The sequence below is a fragment of the Pleurodeles waltl genome, chromosome 11, assembly GCF_031143425.1.
Source record: "Pleurodeles waltl isolate 20211129_DDA chromosome 11, aPleWal1.hap1.20221129, whole genome shotgun sequence".
NCBI lineage: Eukaryota > Metazoa > Chordata > Amphibia > Caudata > Salamandridae > Pleurodeles > Pleurodeles waltl.
Window position 1 is genome coordinate 36,553,879 of NC_090450.1, and position 23,536 is coordinate 36,577,414.

General features: G+C 44.2%; 1 protein-coding gene across 3 annotated transcripts in view; it reads right to left on the reverse strand.

Annotated features, from left to right (window-relative positions):
* Nucleotides 1-23,536, reverse strand: part of ECE2 (endothelin converting enzyme 2) — a 275,238-nt gene that overhangs the window by 16,912 nt on the left and 234,790 nt on the right. For all 3 annotated transcript variants that reach the window (XM_069212964.1, XM_069212966.1, XM_069212965.1), the window contains exons 12-15: nucleotides 16,269-16,367; nucleotides 15,889-15,966; nucleotides 15,226-15,329; nucleotides 1,194-1,304 (exon numbers count right to left, since the gene is read on the reverse strand). In XM_069212964.1, the coding sequence (XP_069069065.1) occupies nucleotides 1,194-1,304; nucleotides 15,226-15,329; nucleotides 15,889-15,966; nucleotides 16,269-16,367 (392 nt within the window). The remainder of the gene's footprint in view (nucleotides 1-1,193; nucleotides 1,305-15,225; nucleotides 15,330-15,888; nucleotides 15,967-16,268; nucleotides 16,368-23,536) is intronic.

The following is a 23,536-nucleotide window of genomic DNA, read 5'->3' on the forward strand; positions in this document are numbered from 1 at the left end:
CTGCAATCTGGAACAGAACATTCAACAACAAATAGGGGAACACAGTTTAAAAGGATGAACCTCTATGTGCTCTATGAAAAAATGTCTGAAAGTAAAGGTTGTCTGAAGAACTCCATGGAAATCTGGGAGCTGTGGCAGGGACGTAATGATCTTAAGTATGTGGGTGTGAAAGGAGTGGGACTGGAGAGGAAGAATTGAATGAGAATATGGGCACTATAGAGACGTCTGTAATGGGGGATGAAGAAGGCACAGCAGCTGATATGTGCAATTGCTGGAAGGGGATTGGAAGAACTTGTGCTAGTTCTGCCACTTTTTGGTCTTTATTATAACCTTCATGTTTCCTTTAGCCAAACTATATATTACTGTTGTATAATGAATAATGACTTGATTATTAAATGACTTTTGGCTGTCAGATATCTGGGGCACAAACATTCAGGACATTTAGGGAAGAATGCTCACCTTTGTCATACTACAAAGAATGGTTAGGACAATCAGAACAGATTTCATTCTCAAGTGAGGGAATGACAAGTCACCCAGGGCTAGTCTCATGTTGTATGGGAGATGGCCTAATACCCTCTGGTGGGCACTTTGGCCAATAGGCTATTGCTCCTGTGTGCCCACACTAAAGACATCTTTGGAAGATACAGGGAGAGGGCTAACTGGGCCTCTGACAATATGCCAGGCAGGGCTGCTGTCTGAAAGGAGGACAAGAAGTAGGGTGAGCCTGTTCAGTCAGTCCAAAATCACCCCAGCCACAGCAACAATGTCTTTCACCTTGTAGGAAACCACAAATCTGGAGAATGTATGCCAATGTGCTTCTTCTTCTCTTACAAAGTGCAAGGACTAAAGAGCTAAAAGATAAACAAAAGGAACAGATTAGGGGTGATGCAAACAAACTGCAGCAAAAAAATGGGTTGGACCTCCGAACCCAGATGTTTTTGTTGCACATCTCCTAAGCACCCTTCGGTCATCTCTCCTTCATCCAAACCTCAGGCCAGCTCCTTTCTGGGAAACCTGATCTACTAAGGATGGAAAGTGAGCATGTCTTCTACTGGTTCGAAGCTAATTAAGTCCAAGCGAACTAGCAATGGATTTAGACTGCCGGAGGAGACTACTTTATAGCACCTAAGATGGCTTTTCACTTCCCCCAAAAACAAATACTCATCAGCATGAAACAAAGGTGTCAGACTCACTTGGGGTGCTTAGGGGCGTAGAATGGGGCCTGTAGGATCCCAGCTGGAAAGACAATCTCGTTCTTGGTTGGGAGGTAGTAAGCGTTGACAGTCTGAGGGGTCATGCTCCACCTAAAGAGAACCAGAGAAGAGGCAGGAGTTGGCATCAACACACAGTAGCTGGACACCATCCAGGAGAGGCAGGTCGCAGACACCAGGCCAAGTCAAACATACACTGACAAGAGAGGAACCCAGTCATTCCATACAGGAACAGAAGGACACACAAAGGCTCACACAGGCTAAACAAACCAGGGAGGTCTGCTGAGGTTAAGTACAGACACAAGCATAGAAGGAAACAAGAATTACAGAACAGAGATGGCAAGTTCCTGGAATTACCAGGAATGTATGGGAAAAGCCAAATATTAATGATGGACATGTGCGGACACAGTCAATTTCACACTAACATGTGATGATTAAGACATATGTGGATGGAGTGATGAATACAGGTTTAAGAGCATAACCACAGGAACAAGAGAACACAATGACAAAATGGTTGTATAAGCTGATAAAGGCTGAGGAGGACACAGACACATCAGGGCTGAACTGTCTGACAACATCCACAGCCCTCAGCAACACGGATTAGTCATTTGCTACTAAGCCCAGCACCCTAGTTTGCATCTAGAATCATGAAGCTCAAAACCAAACAGACCTACTATTCTCGCTCTGTTTTTGAGGCCAGCCCATTCAATCCTCTATAGCACACTGAAATTGTTTCATAAAAAAATGAAACAATATTGGTACTTGCTAGGACACTCCACACTCCTCACCGGGCAATGCCAAAGAAAGCTCCTTTTGATGCATTTGTGTTCCCCATGAACTGAGCAATGACAAAGATAAGGAAGAAGGTCTGGGCTAAATGATTTCTGATCCATCAACAGTCTGTACATGCTGGAGACCATGTACCACTCTTCAACTTTCATTAGTATAGTTTGTGGCGGATTAGCATGGGAAAACTTAGTGCCTGATTCAGACTTGGGAGAGTGTACTCTGTCCAACGGTGGTGGAGTACCCATTCCACCCGCCTCATTTCGACACAGACTGAACTTCAGTATGTAGACTATGGAGGCTACTCAGCCTCTGTTGCCTCATAAATTTCTTGTGGACTACTGGATTTAGGGTCATTACACTTATTTAGGGGGGGAACACATGGCCCATTTTCACTGTCTGCCACTGCCAGATGACCCCCCATCTTCTATGGCAAGGTTTTTTTTTCAAAAAGAAAATCCCTCCGTAGGATTTTTTTATTTGAAAACAAAAAAATACTGAAAATTTGATGGAGTCGTCCATCAAACTTTCAATACATTTAGTCAAAACGTAGTGACAGTGATTCCTTTACATGAAAGAGATGTCCGCTGGGCCCTTATGGTCTAATCCACAAAGGTAACTTAAACTTTATACTTTTGAGTAACTTGATATTCACCAAATCTGAGTGTAAATTTACTCCAAAAGTGTAACTTACATGTCTCAACCAACTGACGGTCCTTTGGGCTGTACAACTTGAGTAATTTACACATTTGAGTAGATTTACTACTTTTTGGCTTTGTAAGGAAATGCCTCCTTGGCATGGTTGCCCCCTGACTTTTTGCCTTTGCTGATGCTATGTTTACAATTGAAAGTGTGCTGAGGCCTGCTAACCAGGCCCCAGCACCAGTGTTCTTTCCCTAACCTGTACTTTTGTATCCACAATTGGCAGACCCTGGCATCCAGATAAGTCCCTTGTAACTGGTACTTCTAGTACCAAGGGCCCTGATGCCAAGGAAGGTCTCTAAGGGCTGCAGCATGTCTTATGCCACCCTGGAGACCTCTCACTCAGCACAGACACACTGCTTGCCAGCTTGTGTGTGCTAGTGAGGACAAAACGAGTAAGTCGACATGGCACTCCCCTCAGGGTGCCATGCCAGCCTCTCACTGCCTATGCAGTATAGGTAAGACACCCCTCTAGCAGGCCTTACAGCCCTAAGGCAGGGTGCACTATACCATAGGTGAGGGTACCAGTGCATGAGCATGGTACCCCTACAGTGTCTAAACAAAACCTTAGACATTGTAAGTGCAGGGTAGCCATAAGAGTATATGGTCTGGGAGTCTGTCAAACACGAACTCCACAGCACCATAATGGCTACACTGAAAACTGGGAAGTTTGGTATCAAACTTCTCAGCACAATAAATGCACACTGATGCCAGTGTACATTTTATTGCAAAATACACCCCAGAGGGCACCTTAGAGGTGCCCCCTGAAACTTAACCGACTATCTGTGTAGGCTGACTAGTTCCAGCAGCCTGCCACACTAGAGACATGTTGCTGGCCCCATGGGGAGAGTGCCTTTGTCACTCTGAGGCCAGTAACAAAGCCTGCACTGGGTGGAGATGCTAACACCTCCCCCAGGCAGGAGCTGTAACACCTGGCGGTGAGCCTCAAAGGCTCACTCCTTTGTCACAGCACCGCAGGACACTCCAGCTAGTGGAGTTGCCCGCCCCCTCCGGCCCCGGCCCCCACTTTTGGCGGCAAGGCCGGAGAAAATAATGAGAATAACAAGGAGGAGTCACTGGCCAGTCAGGACAGCCCCTAAGGTGTCCTGAGCTGAGGTGACTCTAACTTTTAGAAATCCTCCATCTTGCAGATGGAGGATTCCCCCAATAGGGTTAGGATTGTGATCCCCTCCCCTTGGGAGGAGGCACAAAGAGGGTGTACCCACCCTCAGGGCTAGTAGCCATTGGCTACTAACCCCCCAGACCTAAACACGCCCTTAAATTTAGTATTTAAGGGCTACCCTGAACCCTAGAAAATTAGATTCCTGCGACAACAAGAAGAAGGACTGCCCAGCTGAAAACCCCTGCAGAGGAAGACCAGAAGACAACAACTGCCTTGGCTCCAGAAACTCACCGGCCTGTCTCCTGCCTTCCAAAGAACTCTGCCCCAGCGACGCCTTCCAAAGGGACCAGCGACCTCTGAATCCTCTGAGGACTGCCCTGCTTCGACGACGACCAGAAACTCCCGAGGACAGCGGACCTGCTCCAAAAAGACTGCAACTTTGTTTCAAGGAGCAGCTTTAAAGACCCCTGCAACTCCCCGCAAGAAGCGTGAGACTTGCAACACTGCACCCGGCGACCCCGACTCGGCTGGTGGAGAACCAACACCTCAGGGAGGACCCCCGGACTACTCTCCGACTGTGAGTACCAAAACCTGTCCCCCCTGAGCCCCCACAGCGCCGCCTGCAGAGGGAATCCCGAGGCTTCCCCTGACCGCGACTCTCTGAAACCTAAGTCCCGACGCCTGGAAAAGACCCTGCACCCGCAGCCCCCAGGACCTGAAGGACCGGACTTTCACTGCAGAAGTGACCCCCAGGAGTCCCTCTCCCTTGCCCAAGTGGAGGTTTCCCCGAGGAAGCCCCCCCTTGCCTGCCTGCAGCGCTGAAGAGATCCCTTGATCTCTCATTGACTTACATTGCGAACCCGACGCTTGTTCTAACACTGCACCCGCCCGCCCCGGCGCCGCTGAGGGTGAAATTTCTGTGTGGGCTTGTGTCCCCCCCGGTGCCCTACAAAACCCCCCTGGTCTGCCCTCCGAAGACGCGGGTACTTACCTGCAAGCAGACCGGAACCGGGGCACCCCCTTCTCTCCATTATAGCCTATGCGTTTTGGGCACCACTTTGAACTCTGCACCTGACCGGCCCTGAGCTGCTGGTGTGGTAACTTTGGGGTTGCTCTGAACCCCCAACGGTGGGCTACCTTGGACCAAGAACTGAACCCTGTAAGTGTCTTACTTACCTGGTAAAACTAACAAAAACTTACCTCCCCCAGGAACTGTGAAAATTGCACTGTGTCCACTTTTAAAGTAGCTATTTGTGAATAACTTGAAAAGTATACATGCAATTGAAATGATTCAAAGTTCCTAATGTACTTACCTGCAATACCTTTCAAACAAGATATTACATGTTAAATTTGAACCTGTGGTTCTTAAAATAAACTAAGAAAATATATTTTTCTATAACAAAACCTATTGGCTGGATTTGTCTCTGAGTGTGTGTACCTCATTTATTGTCTATGTGTATGTACAACAAATGCTTAACACTACTCCTTGGATAAGCCTACTGCTCGACCACACTACCACAAAATAGAGCATTAGTATTATCTCTTTTTACCACTATTTTACCTCTAAGGGGAACCCTTGGACTCTGTGCATGCTATTCCTTACTTTGAAATAGCACATACAGAGCCAACTTCCTACATTGGTGGATCAGCGGTGGGGTACAAGACTTTGCATTTGCTGGACTACTCAGCCAATACCTGATCACACGACAAATTCCAAAATTGTCATTAGAAATTGATTTTTGCAATTTGAAAAGTTTTCTAAATTCTTAAAAGACCTGCTAGGGCCTTGTGTTAGATCCTGTTTAGCATTTCTTTTAGAGTTTAAAAGTTTGTAAAAGTTTGAATTAGATTCTAGAACCAGTTTTAGATTCTTAAAAAGTACTCCAACTTTTAGAAGCAAAATGTCTAGCACAGATGTGACTGTGGTGGAACTCGACACCACACCTTACCTCCATCTACAGATGAGAGAGCTAAGGTCACTCTGTAAACTAAAGAAAATAACAATGGGCCCCAAACCTACCAAAATACAGCTCCAGGAGCTTTTGGCAGAGTTTGAAAAGGCCAACCCCTCTGAGGGTGGCAACTCAGAGGATGAAGATAGTGACTTGGAGGGAAATCCCCCCCCTCCAGTCCTACTTAGGGAGAGCAGGGCTACTCAAGCCCTGACTCCACAAATAATAGTCAGAGATGCTGGTTCCCTCACAGGAGGGACCAACAACTCTGAAATCACTGAGGATAACCCCAGTGAAGAGGACATCCAGTTAGCCAGGATGGCCAAAAGATTGGCTTTGGAAAGACAGATCCTAGCCATAGAGAGGGAAAGACAAGAGATGGGCCTAGGACCCATCAATGGTGGCAGCAACATAAATAGGGTCAGAGATTCTCCTGACATGTTGAAAATCCCCAAAGGGATTGTAACTAAATATGAAGATGGTGATGACATCACCAAATGGTTCACAGCTTTTGAGAGGGCTTGTGTAACCAGAAAAGTGAACAGATCTCACTGGGGTGCTCTCCTTTGGGAAATGTTCACAGGAAAGTGCAGGGATAGACTCCTCACACTCTCTGGAAAAGATGCAGAATCTTATGACCTCATGAAGGGTACCCTGATTGAGGGCTTTGGATTCTCCACTGAGGAGTATAGGATTAGATTCAGGGGGGCTCAAAAATCCTCGAGCCAGACCTGGGTTGACTTTGTAGACTACTCAGTGAAAACACTAGATGGTTGGATTCAAGGCAGTGGTGTAAGTAATTATGATGGGCTGTACAATTTATTTGTGAAAGAACACCTGTTAAGTAATTGTTTCAATGATAAAGTGCATCAGCATCTGGTAGACCTAGGACCAATTTCTCCCCAAGAATTGGGAAAGAAGGCGGACCATTGGGTCAAGACTAGGGTGTCCAAAACTTCCACAGGGGGTGACCAAAAGAAAGGGGTCACAAAACCTCCCCAGGGGAAAGGTGGTGAGACAGCCAAAAATAAAAATAGTCAAGAGTCTTCTACAGGCCCCCAAAAACCTGCACAGGAGGGTGGGCCCAGAGCCTCTTCACAAAACAATCCTGGGTACAAGGGTAAAAACTTTGATCCCAAAAAGGCCTGGTGTCGAAACTGTAGTCAGTCTGGACACCAAACTGGAGACAAGGCCTGTCCCAAGAAAAGTTCCACTCCAAACTCCAATCCAGGTAACACTGGAATGGCTAGTCTCCAAGTGGGATCAACAGTGTGCCCAGAGCAAATCAGGGTCCACACTGAAGCTACTCTAGTCTCTGAGGGTGGGGTGGATTTAGCCACACTAGCTGCCTGGCCTCCTAACATGCAAAAATACAGGCAGCAGCTCTTTATTAATGGGACAAGTGTAGAGGGCCTGAGGGATACAGGTGCCAGTGTCACCATGGTGACAGAAAAACTGGTTTCCCCTGGCCAATACCTGACTGGAAAAACTTATACAGTCACCAATGCTGACAATCAAACTAAAGCACATCCCATGGCAATGGTAACTTTAGAATGGGGAGGGGTCAATGGCCTGAAACAGGTGGTGGTCTCCTCAAACATCCCAGTAGACTGTCTGCTTGGAAATGACCTGGAGTCCTCAGCATGGGCTGAGGTAGAACTAAAAACCCATGCAGCCATGCTGGGTATCCCTGAACTGGTGTGTGTAAAAACAAGAGCACAATGCAAGGCACGGGGTGAAAAAGTAGAGCTGGAGTCTGGAAAAATGGCCCAGCCTACCAAGAGAAAAGGAAAGTCAGTTGGGAAACCAACTGCAACACAGTCAGAAAAAGAGAACCTCTCTTCTCAGGAAGAAGTTCTGCCCTCTGAGGGAACTGAGCCTTTGGAGCTTGAACCTTATCAGGTTGAGCTCTTAGGCCCAGGGGGACCCTCAAGGGAGGAGCTGTGTAAGGGACAAGAAACCTGTCCCTCTCTTGAAGGCCTTAGGCAGCAAGCTGCTGAAGAGTCCAAGGGCAAGAAAAATGGAACACATAGGGTCTATTGGGAAGATGGACTCCTGTACACTGAGGCCAGAGACCCCAAACCTGGCCACTAGGAGAGTGGTAGTGCCTCAGTCGTTCAGAGAGTTTATTCTGACCTTAGCCCATGATATTCCCCTTGCTGGGCATTTGGGACAAACCAAGACGTGGGAGAGGTTAGTCAACCACTTCTACTGGCCCAATATGTCCCAGAAGGTTAAGGAGTTTTGCCTCTCCTGCCCCACCTGTCAATCCAGTGGTAAGACAGGTGGGCACCCAAAGGCCCCCCTCATTCCACTTCCAGTGGTGGGGGTCGTCTTTGAAAGAGTGGGTGTGGACATAGTTGGTCCACTGGAACCTCCCACAGCCTCAGGAAATATGTACATCCTAGTAGTAGTGGATCATGCTACTAGGTATCCTGAAGCTATTCCCCTTAGGTCAACTACTGCCCCTGCAGTAGCCAAGGCCCTCATTGGTATCTTTACCAGAGTGGGTTTCCCTAAGGAGGTGGTGTCTGACAGAGGTACCAACTTCATGTCAGCATACCTAAAACACATGTGGAATGAGTGTGGAGTGACTTACAAATTCACTACCCCATACCATCCACAAACTAATGGCTTAGTTGAGAGATTCAACAAGACATTAAAAGGCATGATCATGGGGCTCCCATAAAAACTCAAAAGGAGATGGGATGTCCTCTTGCCATGTCTGCTTTTTGCTAACAGAGAGGTGCCACAGAAGGGAGTAGGATTCTCACCCTTTGAACTTCTGTTTGGCCACCCTGTAAGGGGACCACTTGCTCTTGTTAAAGAAGGCTGGGAGAGACCTCTTCATGAGCCTAAACAAGACATAGTGGACTATGTACTTGGCCTTCGCTCTAGAATGGCAGAGTACATGGAAAAGGCAACCAAAAACCTTGAGGCCAGCCAACAGCTCCAGAAGTTTTGGTATGACCAAAAGGCTGCACTGGTTGAGTTCCAACCAGGGCAGAAAGTCTGGGTTCTGGAGCCTGTGGCTCCCAGGGCACTCCAGGACAAATGGAGTGGCCCTTACCCAGTGCTAGAAAGGAAGAGTCAGGTCACCTACCTGGTGGACCTGGGCACAAGCAGGAGCCCCAAGAGGGTGATCCATGTGAACCGCCTTAAGCTCTTCCATGACAGGGCTGATGTGAATCTGTTGATGGTAACAGATGAGGATCAGGAGGCAGAGAGTGAACCTCTCCCTGATCTTCTGTCATCAGACCCAAAAGATGGCTCAGTAGATGGAGTGATCTACTCAGACACCCTCTCTGGCCAACAGCAAGCTGATTGTAGGAGAGTCCTACAACAGTTTCCTGAACTCTTCTCCTTAACCCCTGGTCAGACACACCTGTGTACCCATGATGTGGACACAGGAGACAGCATGCCTGTCAAAAACAAAATCTTTAGACAGTCTGACCATGTTAAGGAAAGCATCAAGGTGGAAGTCCACAAGATGCTAGAATTGGGAGTAATTGAGCGCTCTGACAGCCCCTGGGCTAGCCCAGTGGTCTTAGTCCCCAAACCTCACACCAAAGATGGAAAGAAAGAGATGAGGTTTTGTGTGGACTACAGAGGGCTCAATTCTGTCACCAAGACAGATGCTCATCCAATTCCTAGAGCTGATGAGCTCATAGATAAATTAGGTGCTGCCAAATTCTTAAGTACCTTTGACTTGACAGCAGGGTACTGGCAAATAAAAATGGCACCTGGAGCCAAATAGAAAACAGCATTCTCCACACCTGATGGGCATTATCAGTTTACTGTTATGCCCTTTGGTTTAAAGAATGCCCCTGCCACCTTCCAAAGGTTGGTGAATCAAGTCCTTGCTGGCTTGGAGTCCTTTAGCACAGCTTATCTTGATGATATTGCTGTCTTTAGCTCCACCTGGCAGGATCACCTGGTCCACCTGAAGAAGGTTTTGAAGGCTCTGCAATCTGCAGGCCTCTCTATCAAGGCATCCAAATGCCAGATAGGGCAGGGAACTGTGGTTTACTTGGGCCACCTTGTAGGTGGAGGCCAAGTTCAGCCACTCCAACCCAAGATCCAGACTATTCTGGACTGGGTAGCTCCAAAAACCCAGACTCAAGTCAGGGCATTCCTTGGCTTGACTGGGTATTACAGGAGGTTTGTGAAGGGATATGGATCCATTGTGACAGCCCTCACTGAACTCACCTCCAAGAAAATGCCCAAGAAAGTGAACTGGACTGTGGAATGCCAACAGGCCTTTGACACCCTGAAACAAGCAATGTGCTCAGCACCAGTTCTAAAAGCTCCAGATTATTCTAAGCAGTTCATTGTGCAGACAGATGCCTCTGAACATGGGATAGGGGCAGTTTTGTCCCAAACAAATGATGATGGCCTTGACCAGCCTGTTGCTTTCATTAGCAGGAGGTTACTCCCCAGGGAGCAGCGTTGGAGTGCCATTGAGAGGGAGGCCTTTGCTGTGGTTTGGTCCCTGAAGAAGCTGAGACCATACCTCTTTGGGACTCACTTCCTAGTTCAAACTGACCACAGACCTCTCAAATGGCTGATGCAAATGAAAGGTGAAAATCCTAAACTGTTGAGGTGGTCCATCTCCCTACAGGGAATGGACTTTATAGTGGAACACAGACCTGGGACTGCCCATGCCAATGCAGATGGCCTTTCCAGGTTCTTCCACTTAGAAAATGAAGACTCTCTTGGGAAAGGTTAGTCTCATCCTCTTTCGTTTGGGGGGGGGTTGTGTAAGGAAATGCCTCCTTGGCATGGTTGCCCCCTGACTTTTTGCCTTTGCTGATGCTATGTTTACAATTGAAAGTGTGCTGAGGCCTGCTAACCAGGCCCCAGCACCAGTGTTCTTTCCCTAACCTGTACTTTTGTATCCACAATTGGCAGACCCTGGCATCCAGATAAGTCCCTTGTAACTGGTACTTCTAGTACCAAGGGCCCTGATGCCAAGGAAGGTCTCTAAGGGCTGCAGCATGTCTTATGCCACCCTGGAGACCTCTCACTCAGCACAGACACACTGCTTGCCAGCTTGTGTGTGCTAGTGAGGACAAAACGAGTAAGTCGACATGGCACTCCCCCCAGGGTGCCATGCCAGCCTCTCACTGCCTATGCAGTATAGGTAAGACACCCCTCTAGCAGGCCTTACAGCCCTAAGGCAGGGTGCACTATACCATAGGTGAGGGTACCAGTGCATGAGCATGGTACCCCTACAGTGTCTAAACAAAACCTTAGACATTGTAAGTGCAGGGTAGCCATAAGAGTATATGGTCTGGGAGTCTGTCAAACACGAACTCCACAGCACCATAATGGCTACACTGAAAACTGGGAAGTTTGGTATCAAACTTCTCAGCACAATAAATGCACACTGATGCCAGTGTACATTTTATTGCAAAATACACCCCAGAGGGCACCTTAGAGGTGCCCCCTGAAACTTAACCGACTATCTGTGTAGGCTGACTAGTTCCAGCAGCCTGCCACACTAGAGACATGTTGCTGGCCCCATGGGGAGAGTGCCTTTGTCACTCTGAGGCCAGTAACAAAGCCTGCACTGGGTGGAGATGCTAACACCTCCCCCAGGCAGGAGCTGTAACACCTGGCGGTGAGCCTCAAAGGCTCACTCCTTTGTCACAGCACCGCAGGACACTCCAGCTAGTGGAGTTGCCCGCCCCCTCCGGCCCCGGCCCCCACTTTTGGCGGCAAGGCCGGAGAAAATAATGAGAATAACAAGGAGGAGTCACTGGCCAGTCAGGACAGCCCCTAAGGTGTCCTGAGCTGAGGTGCCTCTAACTTTTAGAAATCCTCCATCTTGCAGATGGAGGATTCCCCCAATAGGGTTAGGATTGTGACCCCCTCCCCTTGGGAGGAGGCACAAAGAGGGTGTACCCACCCTCAGGGCTAGTAGCCATTGGCTACTAACCCCCCAGACCTAAACACGCCCTTAAATTTAGTATTTAAGGGCTACCCTGAACCCTAGAAAATTAGATTCCTGCGACAACAAGAAGAAGGACTGCCCAGCTGAAAACCCCTGCAGAGGAAGACCAGAAGACAACAACTGCCTTGGCTCCAGAAACTCACCGGCCTGTCTCCTGCCTTCCAAAGAACTCTGCCCTAGCGACGCCTTCCAAAGGGACCAGCGACCTCTGAATCCTCTGAGGACTGCCCTGCTTCGACGACGACCAGAAACTCCCGAGGACAGCGGACCTGCTCCAAAAAGACTGCAACTTTGTTTCAAGGAGCAGCTTTAAAGACCCCTGCAACTCCCCGCAAGAAGCGTGAGACTTGCAACACTGCACCCGGCGACCCCGACTCGGCTGGTGGAGAACCAACACCTCAGGGAGGACCCCCGGACTACTCTCCGACTGTGAGTACCAAAACCTGTCCCCCCTGAGCCCCCACAGCGCCGCCTGCAGAGGGAATCCCGAGGCTTCCCCTGACCGCGACTCTCTGAAACCTAAGTCCCGACGCCTGGAAAAGACCCTGCACCCGCAGCCCCCAGGACCTGAAGGACCGGACTTTCACTGCAGAAGTGACCCCCAGGAGTCCCTCTCCCTTGCCCAAGTGGAGGTTTCCCCGAGGAAGCCCCCCCTTGCCTGCCTGCAGCGCTGAAGAGATCCCTTGATCTCTCATTGACTTACATTGCGAACCCGACGCTTGTTCTAACACTGCACCCGGCCGCCCCGGCGCCGCTGAGGGTGAAATTTCTGTGTGGGCTTGTGTCCCCCCCGGTGCCCTACAAAACCCCCCTGGTCTGCCCTCCGAAGACGCGGGTACTTACCTGCAAGCAGACCGGAACCGGGGCACCCCCTTCTCTCCATTATAGCCTATGCGTTTTGGGCACCACTTTGAACTCTGCACCTGACCGGCCCTGAGCTGCTGGTGTGGTAACTTTGGGGTTGCTCTGAACCCCCAACGGTGGGATACCTTGGACCAAGAACTGAACCCTGTAAGTGTCTTACTTACCTGGTAAAACTAACAAAAACTTACCTCCCCCAGGAACTGTGAAAATTGCACTGTGTCCACTTTTAAAGTAGCTATTTGTGAATAACTTGAAAAGTATACATGCAATTGAAATGATTCAAAGTTCCTAATGTACTTACCTGCAATACCTTTCAAACAAGATATTACATGTTAAATTTGAACCTGTGGTTCTTAAAATAAACTAAGGAAAGATATTTTTCTATAACAAAACCTATTGGCTGGATTTGTCTCTGAGTGTGTGTACCTCATTTATTGTCTATGTGTATGTACAACAAATGCTTAACACTACTCCTTGGATAAGCCTACTGCTCGACCACACTACCACAAAATAGAGCATTAGTATTATCTCTTTTTACCACTATTTTACCTCTAAGGGGAACCCTTGGACTCTGTGCATGCTATTCCTTACTTTGAAATAGCACATACAGAGCCAACTTCCTACAGGCTTCTCACAAGATTCAAGCATAAATTACACTTTAGGAGTAAATTTACTCTAGGTTTTTGTGAAATTTTCAATTTTTCATCTCTACCGTTTAATATAGATTTGATATCCATACACAACTTTTTGCTTAACCTTGGAGTGGGAGTGCAACCCCTTGCAGATATGAACTAAACCCTGATTCTCTCTTCGCCTTCATACTCCAATTCGCCAGTTCAGGAGAGGCCAAAACCAATATGTTTTGCTTTCCTTTCTCCTAGCTTTCGATTTAACTGTAGTAGGTCCTAGAACAAAGAAGCTGGAGGGAGCACGTGAGTAACAAAACTGTCCTTCCCAACTCAACTCATCATCCATCTATGTATGAATGGTACAGGAGTGACCAGCGCAAAAGCACATTGATATCCAAAAGCAAACCAGGGGCTCCCACCATATGGTAAATAGATTATAAGGAACCCTTGATCTCCCAAATACTCTGTATATCTGAATTCTTTCTTAGACTATTAACCATATCTAACTAAACTTTATGTCCTGTTATGCCATCTTATGTAGCACTGTATTACGTAATGTTATGCTATGCTATGCTGTTATGTCAAGTTAAGTTATGGTATGCCACATTACATTTTGTTATATTATGTTAACTTGGCTTTAGCGTGCCAGGTCCGCATGGATAGCCTCTCAGCGCGAGAAGCAAGATCTTCAATCTCTTTCAGAGTATTCACTGATCCAGAACAACTCTAGTACCTTGACGCATGGGGTTCCAGGGACTGCAGAAGAACGTTAAAAAGAATCAGCCCCGTTATCTGATATCTTTAAAATCTCAGTAATACCAGAGTTTTATATTTCAAAAGCACAGATACCAACTAGGACTATAGGGTTTAAACTGCAGAGTGAATGCTACAGGGTGCACAATGTAGAACCTAAAAGTACACGCTTAACTGATCAATGGTATAGGTCCACTGCTAAATGTGGTTATTTTCGGGCCTAGGTCTGTTAATATCAATATCCCTCTCACAGGACTCGATGCTTCAGAAACAAGCGCAGTGACTCTTCTTTCAAGACAGTAGTGATGGGCAAACAATCAATGCACAGCTCTCTTATTCTGGGTACCAGTGACCTCACGAAACATGGTGGACTGCGTAAGCAATGAAAAAACATATGGCTGCCTAGACAAGATGAGCACAATACACATCCCAATGAGATCTCAGCAATCCTCCTCAGGGCTTATAGTTTCCATCTCTTAGATGAAGAAAATGGCTATAGGGGGTCAGAACATCATGAACTGACAGGGCAAAACTGTAGAATAGCCTTATTTAAGATCTGTACAAAGAATGCAACATCAACGTAATATCACCCCGTGATGATACACGTACACACACTTATGAGGATACAGATCAAGCATGTAAATTGTACTACAGATACATCAATCATGTTAGAATAAAACAGGTAAGCATTTGAGAATGCAGATGCCCATACAAATGTTTCATTAAGAGCATGCGTAAGCGTGCTAGATCCCTGACGCACATGAAGGAATGTGAAGATCAGACATGCACAACAATATGAGGAAAAAGACTAGATAAATGCAAGGGATGGATGAAGTGGACAACCTTGTGAAGATGCAGCTAATCATATGAAAATAAAGACATTGAAACACAGGCATGTGCAAATATAGACATAGAAAACAGATGTGCTAACACAAACATGCCTGCAATGAGCAGTAAGGTGCACAAACAAAGGCACAAGTGAATATAGCAAAAAAACATGAAGGGGTATAGAGAAAGACCCACATAAGCCTGCATACACGCCAACCCCCATGGAACATAAAAAAATCTGGATTCTAGCACAAATCATAGGGAAAAATCCCTAATTTGCTTTCCTCCCACACAGTGTTTAATTTTCTCAACATCACCGTCCTTCCCACCAGGCACCCTCATCCGGTCTGCTGGTTGATATATATAGTCGCATTGACTACTAGCTCCACATCCCTTCCCCGCGGGTCAGATGATTCCTTACTGGTCTCTGTTAGGTGGCTTCCGAAGCTGATCTGCCATCAGTTTTGCAGAGAAGTTGTAAAAACTCAACATGTTCTGGAAAAATGAATCCTCTGAAACGTCGTACTGCAATGAAATAGAAGGGAGACTGTAGAAGAGCAAAGAGAATACCTTAAACTTGCATAGTAACAGTCAAAGAACGTGAAATAAGGAGCATGCCAGGCCAGCATAGCCTTACACCACACCCACATAGCTGTATGTGATGGGCTGGGTTTCATAGATGCTACCCAACAGTGCAGATGGACATATAGGTAAAGCTCCTGTACCAAGTGGCACTCATGCATGTATACACTCGTGCAGACACCACACGCATGCATGCAAGCATTCATGAAAACACAAATCCATATGCACCCTAACACCCACCGAAACTGATGCAGTGTTTTGGAAGACTGACTGAGCAGCACCCCTTCTATCTATAATAAAATAGTGGTGATACAGGTGATTGATTCAAGGTTTCTCCCTCCCAACACTCAAGGTATGCCATCTTCTATGAACCCTACACACTGGTACCTGCCCTCCTTTCACAAGCTGCGGTGTGAGATGTGCGACGGGAGGTGTGCATGGTCACTCCCTACCCTTTCACCAGCTGGTGTGTTCCATGTGAGATGGACATGCATGTGCTCACCCCATCATAGACGTCATCCAGCTCCTTTGTGTCCAAGATAAAGTCTGGGAATCCAATCATATCATAGATAGCATCAGCCTGCAAGGGCATCAAATGGGAAGATTTTAGGAAACTCATAAAGGCATGACGGACAGCAGAACATTCCACAATTACTGGGTCTGGGGAGAAGCACACAAAGAAGAAATAGCATAATTATTTGGGGTAAATGTAGGGGACACAGCCAGATTGCAAAACTGCTGCATCTCATCACACCGGGAGCGGTTCTTTAACCAATCATGCTTCTGCTCCCCAGAGCATGACACATCACCGGTACAATATCTGCAAGTGTGTCGTACTGAAGTGGTGGTTGATGTTAGCAGAAACGGAGCAGGGGATCTTACCTTTTCCTTTGCTACTCGTCGAGTCTGATCATCCATCCAATGCAATCTATCCAAAGTGCCCTCGAAGGCGGTACGGATCTCTGAGATCATCCCTTCAGCCTGAAAGCAAGGGAATGAATTTCATCAACAAAGTCCCTTACAGGATTTAATCATTCTGTGTCAAATATCTGCACCTGCTTCTCCATCCCAAAACAAACTGCATGGCTCACTCATTGTTGATTGTGTATTTAAGGCTAATGAGTCTCTTTCTAATTCGTTGATATTCTCTCACAATCAGGACCTTGTAACACACAGGGAAAATAATGTACAGTGACAGCCATTACCGCCATCCATGTGATAGCTGATAATGTCAGCTATGCTTTGTTATATTATGAACCCCTATTGTAATTGGTCCTATTTGCTATTTGATGTATTGGGATCTCCTATGCAGCATATAAATGACTGCCTGGTTTGTGAAAGCCCAGAAACAAATAGAGATAATCTTGATCCATAAACATAAATTTATCTGGGAGACCAAAGACCAATTTTGAAGATTTTTACTCACCCTGCATAATCTGATTAAACGGAAAGGGTCCCACTAGTTCACAAGACCCCTTTCAAGATATTAAAAAACACAGCCAACCTGTCCATGGGCAACAACATCGATGCCCACATATGGTTTGGGCAACTGGTATTCCTTATTTTGAATTAGAATTCCATAAATGGCCATACAATTTAGAATTCCCACTTTGAATGTGCATACCAAGGCACATAGCGGTGGTAACAGGTACTTGATGAATGTCTAACATGCTTGCCAGCCTTTGTAAGGTAGCTCTGAGTATCCCAGGAATCCTCAAGCTCTCCTCACTTCAATTTTGGGTGGTTGAGGTACTAACACCCTTGTTGGTGGAGGTACTCACTAGACAGCCCTCACAAAAATAAAAACTGTGCTGACTCTGTCCTTTATGGCCATAATTATGCAATTAACTAAACTATTTTCTGTGGCTGTTAGTCCAAATGTAACATTTTTGCTTCACCAAAAGTTCTTGCATGGAGGTTTATTATTATTTTAAAATAAATCAAGGAGCTATGGAATGCCTACTCCAAATCTTTGTTTAATGTGACTGGTCATGCACTCCACAAACATATTATTCATATTTGGTGCTTTATTGACACATTGGGCTATTCCATTTGGATATTCATCACGACACAAGACTATTTTCTGTTATGTAGCACAGTGCTATAAGATCATTTATTACGTAGATATCTAACGTTGCAGTTATTATTTTGAATTCCAGTTCATTTACACATGAAATATTCTCAGAATAATTCCCCTTCCAACCACATATTTATTACCACCCTTATCCATGCAGTCCCAATTTATTTATGTTTATTTTAATATTGTTAGATTAGGAACAGAGCTGTGATTCGTGTCATTTTTCTAGTAGTACCCTTAGTATTCTGAAAGCAAATAAATGCATTAAAACTTCTTGACTCCCAGACGTTTTCAAACTATAATTTTAAAATAATTTGCCCTAAAATATCTATATTGACTGTTGTGGAAGTGCTCCACAATAGAATGTTTCAATGCACATACTGAGCAAGTGGATTAATTAACATAGTTTACATGCGTTGTGTTATACCTTATAAATATGTTCATATTATATTCCTAATCCTTATTTCCATTTCACTCAAAATATGTTCTACTTAATCCTCTCTGCATACTGTTTGCACTTTCAATAATAAGGGACATTCATGATAAATATTTGGTAATACAACCTCTCAATAATATATATTGATGCTGCGTCTATGATATATTTATAAGCTGTGCAACTTGTGAACTATATTTTGAGACAAAGCAAACATCTTCCTTCAGATATCTTACTGTTTCCATGACAAAACAAGCTCCTCTTTTGTGGTCCTTTTTATCATCCACTCTGGATAGCATCTTTGTATGAATCTATTTATTATTTTTGTTCTAGCTGGAAATGTTCTATTATAGTACAATTCTTCTACTGCTAAATGTTTACTCTTATGGGGCCATACGTACAAAATGCAGTTTTTGCATTTCCTAAATAACGTTTCCTAAGAAATCACTATTTAGGAAATGCAAAATAGAATGTACAAAAAAAGAGATAGAAGTCACTATTACGAAATCGCTATTTAGAAATATTGGTTCATAAGGGTCTAAAGGTCCAAAAGTACAGATGGTTATGCAATTTCAAATTCACAATTTCCTAGCAGGAAATCACTAATTAGGAAATGCAAAATCAAGGATGCCTATGAGCCTAATGCCCCCCTCGATACATCCCATAAAAAACGTAGTGCACATGTAAAGCTCGCAAATATCCTATGTGAATGTGCCCATTACATGGCTCTTTAAAAAATGCATTTTGCGTGTATTTTAAAAAATTGCACATGGTTACCATCGATTTGGAATATATATGGTAACAGCATTTCCTAAATGCCCATTTCTCATTTAGAAAATGCTTTGTACATGTGCTTAGGAAATCGGAAATAGGAAATCACTGTTTATAATTTTCTATTTAGAGAATGACGAAATACAATTTTTACTGGGTACAAATCTAATTTTTGCGATTCCCTATCTGCCTTTGTACATATCGAAAGACAATGTAGCATTTCTTAATGGACCAAAGTTGGGATTCGGTCATTAAGAAATGCTAAATCCTTTCATACATATGGCCCATGGTTATGAATATTCATTCAGTATCAAAATTCTTTCATGTAGGCTTTTTAATCATTGAAGTAACAGTTTTATGATCCAAAATAGGAAACTTGAAGTCAAGGAATTCAAATAATTGTGTACTGATGTTGTGTGAAAATCCTCACATCATTTAATATATATTCAACACTTCTAGGACTCTAGGATATTTGAGATATTATTCTATCTGTAGTTTCCCTCAATCTCTTAAACTTGTGCAAATGATGTATTCTACGGCATAATTTATATTGACCCACAATTATTTCCCATCTCTTTAGAATATTTAGCTTCAAAAAGGAAACAAAGATACAAACAGTGCTTGTACCAACCTATGAACATATGTATATGGAAAATTGTGAGAAGCCAAATGCATGACAGGGATATTTGAAAAATGTCACCAGCATGCTGTCTTCCAGACACATTTTAGTTATGGTTTATTCATCATCTTCTATCACTGTTGAGATATACTAATTTTAAAGAAATGGGTACGAAAAAAGAGATTAATGTAAGATTTACCTACATCAATATGAAATTAAGGAATTTATAGTCTTGGAGATTCAAATTGTGAATTGTTAAATATGTGCATTTGTGTTTAAGAAACCTACATGAGAAAGTGTGATACTTCATGTAAACTATTTCAACAAAAATCTATATTACACAAGGAAATGTTAAGGGGAAAGTTGAACTGTGTAGCATAATACATCCAGATAGAACAAATGATAATGCACAGAAGAGAACCACAGGATATCTTGAGTCGACTCCAAGAAGAGAAAAAAAAGCGCTACCTTTTATTGTTAGAGAAACATCACTGTGCCTGTAAACTAAATACAGTCGACATAAAAAGCCTGCTTCTTCTCAACACATATTTCACTAAAGGCACAAAGAAAAAAAAGGAGCAATCCACAAAATAGGTTACATAGAAGTTGGTTAAAGCAAAATAGTAATATTACATGATCATCCAATAGGTTAAAAATGTTGTATGCGTATACAAACTTTGCTGCATATTGCTTTGGCAGAAACTAAACAATGTCATTTCTTAATAATGATAAGGAGTGTAACTTGGGCAGAATGTAATATTGCAATCCAACCTTACTAATGTCTCATATCCATTTCAGCCTTTTGGAACAATGTGCTAGATCAGAACAAAAAGGAACTTAAACGAAAAATATAATTGCAATTATTGGTCCAAATAAGGATAAGAATATTAACTATGCCAAAGCAGAGCACTTCTAACGTGTTCAGACTTAAAGCTTTGAGGTTTGAGATTCCTGGGAGTATCTCTTTTCAAGGGATTTCAGACTCATAAACTGAGAAAGAAAATTATGTTAAAAAATTGACTGTGTGTGGCCTCAAGGCAACCTGAATTAGAAAATGCCAAGGCAAGCATCACCACAAAAGGTTAATGGTGCCTCATGTCAATTCGATATAGGAGTAGCAAATGAAATAGGAAATGTTTTATAGAAAATTCTTAAATGAATGGTTATAGAAAGCACAGGAATATAATCAATATGCATAGTTGCAAACAGATGCATCCTAAGAATATTTATTTTGTGAATAAATGTGAACTTTTATGCACTGGTGTATAAAAATGACATTATGGAGCCATATCATCCTCTAAATATATGCTATTGCCTCAATTCACATTGTCCAATGTATAAAAATAGGACCAAATAATAAGGTGATTTATGTAAAAAAAATTGACTTAGGATTCAATTTCTCTGCCACAGTGAGGTGCTGTGCTCGAGCTAGCTGCAGCTTGTATACAAATACCTGAACACATCCTAATCCCTTGTGTGACTTTTACCCCCTGCTATTTCTGCCTTGGACACAACTGAATGCCTGTACTTGTTTCCATGGACAATAGATTCCAAAATACACTATTAAGTGTTGTTAGGAATCTGCAAGGGATCTGAGGTTTTAGGGCAGCCCTAAGAAAACCTAAAAGGCATCTTCCTTTAAGATTGTGGTGGACTTGACTTTGAAAATTGGGACACCCTGGCCATGGTCAAAAGTGGGGCATCTGGGTCACAACAAGCAGACAACCTATTTAAACAGCATGAGGGTTTTAAGACGCTGTCTGGCAACCTGCCATGTCCATTGGCTTTCCAACTGTTTTATAGTTTGTTAATATCCAGTCCTTCAACTTTGTTAGTCTTCCTTTCAGCGGTTCCCATTCCCACGTCTCCGGACCTTGTGCCTGACATATTGACTTTGCTCTTTTGATTATATTCTGGCTTTGTCCTGTTGCTGTGCCATATCCCTTATCCTTCTCTTCAGAAGACTTCAGACTTGGCACTTGACTGTGAACTTACCAGCTTCCTTCCCGCTTGACTCTGGTTCACTGGCTCCCTCCGTCTCAAAGGTCATAAGTATTCTTGTTTGTTATTCGTTTCTTGCAAAGGTTTCACACTTTTTATCAATACTTGTGTCCCCGCTCCGGTTTGTGATTCATTCCATTACCATTCATAATCCTGCTGTGACCAGCTATATAATACCTGAGAGAGCTGTGCTAAATAAGGCCTGGGCATGCCATGTGTGTGCCTCTCTCTCAATCCCATTACTCTTTCCCAGCAGTATTTAGTTTTGCCTTGTGTAAATTCTTCGTACAGGTAGAGCTACATTCAGGAGACTGGAACTGATGGTCACCTGAACCTGGTAGATAATATTTCGCTAATTCTGACAATTACTGATGAAAATCTGACAAACTTTGCAATGCTTTTAATAGTAATAGTCCTGTAAATTCTCAGAAATGGAGCCTCTCTTTCAGGAATTTCTGACAATGGAATTGAGCACACATATGACTCGACATGTGAAGACCATTACATGAGTCTCCCCCCTTGGCTTGCTGCTCTATTGAACTGCTTATACGCTGCCAGTGCCTGGAGCTCCTTATTCATGCTTTGCTGTGAATGCTCCTGTGCCTAAGGCCTTTTGTTGCTCCTTTGAAGATAGGTTCCTACTTTGCTACTGATACTGTGTCCTGTTACAATGCAGGGTGATGCAGATTTCTCACAACCTTACATTGCTTTTTTTTCTCAACTTTCTATTGCTAGCTTGAGTCAGGTCTAGTTCCTGAGCTGCTCCCTCTCTACTTTGCTTCTAGTTTGTTCCTTCTAGTCGATCTACTATTACCATTTTATTCATGGTTTGTATGGTCTTGAGGTCCTAATTCTGCTCCAGCTATCCTTTTTCTGGTGCCTTGTGTTTCTGCCCTTAGCTCCTCTATCTGCTTCCCGGTCCCTTTGATTTTGCTTTTTGTTTCATCTCTCCACTGCGTGTTTCCCCTCTTGCAGTCTCTCCTATTTACTTTGTAGTCCCTGCCACTTTTATGTTAGTTTCTAACTTCCTTTTGCTTGGGTTGATGTATTTAGTCTCCGGAGTTGCACTACCTTGCTTGTTACAGTTCCTAGTGTCATTGTGTTTCTCCTGCCTTGTTTGGTCTCTAGACTTTCCTTGAAGCCTTGCTCTTATATACGTGCTACAGTTCTTAAGTTCATTGTGCTTTCCCTAGTCTAATCAGTCTCTAGTTTTACATTTTTGTATTGCTAGTCCCATTCTTGCATTCCTGTTTCTTCTGCCTCCTGAGTGCTTGTTACTTGGGGCTGTTTCTTCTCTGTTGCTTGCTTTGTGCTTTTGGTGTTTGATAAGTCTACTATTTTGTCCTCACCTGTGTATATCTGCTTTCATTTTGAAAATGGTTTAGATACTGGATTTCAGGAGGCAATCCGTCACCTATCCTTTGTCAGCTTTGCAGGTTGACAGTCCTAAGTGGCTTTACTGTAGTGTGATATCACTACTTTGCTATGAATGTCCACTATGTTACCATCTGGACCCAAGGGGGCTTGTCTTGTGTATGTAAGTAAAATCCTTGTTTGTGATTTACAGTCCCAATACAGACCCGCATCTGCAGCCCCTTCTCTATAGGATTTGCACAATGACCATCTTCAGGAATAATCTGCAAAGAAACATAGAGTTTCTCTATCACTGTCTTTCTGATTTTTCCTCAGTACAACCTTACTGGTAAAGTAGTGCGCATGCCCATTTATTGGTTCCTTTCCCTGCTTGCACACATTAGGGTTGTCTTATCTTGCTCTGTGCTCTTCCTGTCCCTTACCCTATCAGTGCATGCTCTTTCCTTGTTTAAGCCATTGCCTGTTCCTCTGTATCAGTACATTCACTCTGGTCGGTAGGCTGATATTCCTTGGTTTTAGCAATGGTTTTTTGAATTATAAAAAACTGCAAATAGACAATTTAGAGATGTAACTAATAGTATAGGTTGAATGCATCAGTGGAAACGGCCATGAAAAATCCTTTGAAGACGGGAAAAAGAAATTGGTGTGAAGGTCACAGTCACAAATTTAATCAAATCGTCATACTAAGTTCAGCAGAGAGGCTACACGGACTGTTAATGTATGAAACACAGAAGTGTGATCCAGTACTGATAAGCACTATTGGCACCCTGAAATAATCATTGTAAGAATACTGCAAGCAACCAGAAAACAGACATTAGCAAACAATGTCGGCACAGTCAAGGCCATGCTAGCAGGAGATGCACTTGTGCATCTAG